At 52.5% G+C, this 3,939-nt stretch overlaps 1 protein-coding gene across 1 annotated transcript; it reads left to right on the forward strand.

Annotated features, from left to right (window-relative positions):
• The first annotated feature begins 1,942 nt into the window (after window positions 1–1,942).
• Window positions 1,943–3,662, forward strand: LOC125532283 (putative RING-H2 finger protein ATL12). The gene has a single exon (XM_048696410.2). The coding sequence runs from the start codon at window positions 2,172–2,174 to the stop codon at window positions 3,405–3,407; it is 1,236 nt and encodes a 411-aa protein (XP_048552367.1). The 5' UTR covers window positions 1,943–2,171; the 3' UTR covers window positions 3,408–3,662.
• Window positions 3,663–3,939: the final 277 nt, after the last annotated feature.

Raw genomic sequence — 3,939 nt, forward strand, 5'->3', positions numbered from 1 at the left:
TGTCACCGTACATCCATTGCCGGTTCATCTGCGTGCATTATATATAATTAAGTGTCCAAAATAATAGAAGTTCATCATCACATTAAAACCAAAGTGCATACATAGTTCTCATCTGACAACATATAGCTCTCCAGAGCATCTAATTAATTAAACCATACATTGAAACTATGTAAAACATTTCAATGCGAAAACAAATGCGATCATAATCGCAACCAAGGTAACAATTGATCCAACGGCATAATGATACCAAGCCTCGGTATGAATGGCATATTTTCTAATCTTTCTAATCTTCAATCGCATTGCATCCATCTTGATCTTGTGATCATCGACGACATCCGCAACATGCAACTCCAATATCATCTTCTCCTCCTCAATTTTTTTATTTTTTCCTTCAACAAATTGTTTTCTTCTTCAACTAAATTTAACCTCTCGACAATAGGGTCGGTTGGCATTTCCGATTCACATACATCCTAGATAAATAAAATATATGTCACGTTGGTCGACATAATTTTCATAAACAATAAATGAACCAATAGTTATAAAGATAATATACATACCACATCCGAATCATAGACAGGACGAGGGCCGACGGGGGCGGATACCAAAACCATCGCACTATATAAGATGCAATAATAAATGTAAGAAAATGATACAAGTATCTATCTAAATATACAAGTAAGAATATTTTTCCTTTCAGAAAGAAGATAAGAACAAGAGGCTCACCACGGTGGTGTCGGTGATGAGATCGGCGCGGGTGACCGACGGCGGTGAAGACGGGGACGGGGCGTGACGGACCGCTAAATCTAGACAAATATCGAGGAAAATGGAGATTGGAGGTCGAGCTTCGAGAGGAGAAAGCTTAAGTAGTGTGGCTCGGGCATTCCATCGAACACCTCATGTGCATAGGAGGTGAGGTAGAGCACCACAAAGCCCTCTCCCCCTCGGCCAGAGAAAAACAGAGCACTGGGGTGCTCTGCTCGCGAGCGAGGGGTATATATAGGCACTTCATTGGTCCCGGTTGGTGACATGAGCCGGGACTAAAGGGGAGCCTTTGGTCCCGGTTCAAGCCACGAACCGGGACCAATGATGGTGGGCCAGGAGCGAGGCCCATTGGTCCCGGTTCATCCCACCAATCGGGACCAAAAGGTCTAGATGAACCGGGACCAATGGCCCACGTGGCCCGGCCGGCCCCCTGGGCTCATGAACCGGGACCAATGCCCACATTGATCCCGGTTCTGGACTGAACCGGGACTAATGGGCTGACCCGGCCTGGACCAAAGCCCTGTTTTCTACTAGTGCACATGCATACTTACATTGGCTCTGTACCACGTACAGTAGTTGATTTCCAATATTACATCCACTGGAGCACAAGGAGTTGTTTTACGGTGGCATGCTCTAGCTACCAAGGTAGAAATACAAGCTAGGAGCTGCATGTCTTGTTGAACTGGCTTGCCTTTGTTTTGTCAAACCGTTGGTCAAAATGTTTGCGTGAGTCAATATGAGTTGTGCGCATCTCATTATGCACGGGCTAGCTGAGTGTGAATTCTTTATGGTTACATACATGGCCTCGATGATACGTCAAAAGTCAATAAAACCTGTGGGTTTTTTTTTTTGAGGGACAATAAAACCTATGTTTATCAGAAGAAGAAATATGATACTCCTACCTTGGTACATCAAAAAAAATTCATCCTACGTGACAAAAATTGAAGAAGAAAAATGACAGGCGGCGTCAAATCATATATGTGGCCGCCCTTTCTTTTTCTTTTTTTGAAGGGAAGAAGAAGGGCACTTTCTTTTTCTTTTTTTGAAGGGAAGAAGAAGGGCACTTTCAACATCCAAATAAAGAGATGGAAGAAAAGACAAGTGGCATGACATGCACTGGGGGATGAGCGGGACCCACCACGTAGAGGAGGAAGTCAGTGATGATATAAGCAACCCAAGCGGACCACGTCGGCACAGAGAGAACAAGACAAGCAACCAAACCGAACCCCTCTCTCTCTCTCGTCTTCTTCTCTCGTCGTCGTCGTCGGCCTCATTCCTTCCTCCTTCATTCGGTTCCACTCCCACCTCTCCTGGGTAGGCTCCCATCCATCCATTCCATTTCCATGGCGCGGTCACCCCCACAGCACTGACCACCTATCATCTCTCCTCGCCGTCGACCGTTCGTGGCCATGCCAAAGATCATGCTGCTCCTGCTGCTGGTCTGCTGGACACAGGCGCAGCCGGCGGCGGAGGAGACTCCGCCTGGGGCGGGCGTGAAGGTGTCGTTCCGGCCGAGCGTGGCCATCGTGGTGGGCATCTTCACCATGATCTTCTCCCTCACCTTCCTCCTCCTCATGTACGCCAAGTTCTGCCACCCCGCCAACACGCCCCTCCTCCCCGCCACCACCACCGCCAGCCCCTCCCGCGCGCCCGCCCCCGACGCCTTGATCGAGTCGGAGGCCAGCGCCGGCGTGGGCAAGGCGGTCATCGAGTCGCTGCCCTTCTTCCGGTTCGCGGCGCTGCGCGGGGCGCGGCAGGGTCTGGAGTGCGCCGTGTGCCTGGCCCGCTTCGACGACGCCGACCTGCTCCGCCTGCTCCCGCGCTGCCGCCACGCCTTCCACCTCGACTGCGTCGACCGCTGGCTGCACTCCAGCGCCAGCTGCCCGCTCTGCCGCGCCCGCGTGCACCCCGACGACGCCGACCTCGGCCTCAAGTACGCCGCAGCCAGCGCGCGCTTTGTCTTCGGCGCAGGCGACGACGCAGCCGCCGTCGCTGCCGGCCCCGCGCCGTCGTCCGGCCGCGACCTCCTCGCCGGCATCTTCGTCGAGCGCGTGCCGTCGGCGCGCTTCGGTGGCGATGATGCTGATGGTGATGCTGCTGATGACTCTAACACTAAGCTGGACCGGCACCGGCACCGCATCGTGGTGTCGGACAGCGTGTTCAAGAGCCGGTGGAGCGACCTCAACTCGGCGGACCTCATCGCGCTGGACACCGAGATGCTGCGCTCCGTCTCCAGCGGGCGCTTCCCCTACCCCTACCCGTATCCCGACGACGACATTATCTTCGTGGGAGAGGAGCAGGAGCACGACCGAGACGATCACGACGGCGCCCGCATGTCCGTTGAGATTCAGAAGAAGCGGCTGCTGGAGGTGGAGAGCGGGAGCGGCAGCAAGGGGTTGGGACTGGGAGGGTGCGGCGGGTCGGAGGCGGTGGAGCCATCGGTGCGCGCGGCGTCGAGGCTGGTGTCGTCGGGCGTGCGGTCCATGTCGGAGATCGTGCGGCTGCCTCGGGTGGCGGTAAGGGCGACGGAGGAGGAGGAGAGGGCGCGGCAGCGGTGGGTGCCCATCGCGCGGCGGACGGCGCGGTGGTTCGCCGCGAGGAGCAGGGAGGAGGACGTCAACGCCGCCGACCGCCTCCGTGTGTAATGTAATGTGAAGAAATTAAAAGATTAAATCAATCAATCAATCAATCAATGAGTGAGTCAAAGATTAAATCAACCCAATCCAGTGCTCAAGCTAGGCAAGCAGATGACAAAAACGGTGATCTCATCTTGCACCTCAACCTCAAGCCATGTATTGACTACTTGTATGTATGTATGTATGTATGTACAATACAATTGTGCATATATAGGCTAGCAAGAAGCACACATGCATGGAATTGCTAGTTACTACTCCAGTTATTATACTGAAATGCCACAAAACTTTAGTATAGAGAGAGAGAGAGAGAGAGAGATTCAAGCTTGATCGCACGGCCAACGGCCAGGAGGAGGAAGGAGGATGGTCGTCTCTTCTTGTGTATGTAAAGAAATGAAAATAAAGATGGTAGAAAGTCTTCTCCGGGTTGGGTTGGGTTGGGTTGGTTGTAAAATCCTATTTCTCCTGGCCAATGACAAGTCTTCCCATGCATCTTGCCGCCAAAAATAAAGAAATTTGAGTTGAACATGATGATTCAATCTCT

This window comes from Triticum urartu, chromosome 1A (assembly GCF_056163025.1).
Source record: "Triticum urartu cultivar PI428250 chromosome 1A, HENAU_Tu73, whole genome shotgun sequence".
Taxonomy (NCBI): Eukaryota; Viridiplantae; Streptophyta; class Magnoliopsida; order Poales; family Poaceae; genus Triticum; species Triticum urartu.

Coding starts and splice junctions, on each gene's coding strand:
- LOC125532283 (XM_048696410.2), top strand. CDS start 2,172: ATGCCAAAGATCATGCTGCTCCTGCTGCTGGTCTGCTGGACACAGGCG.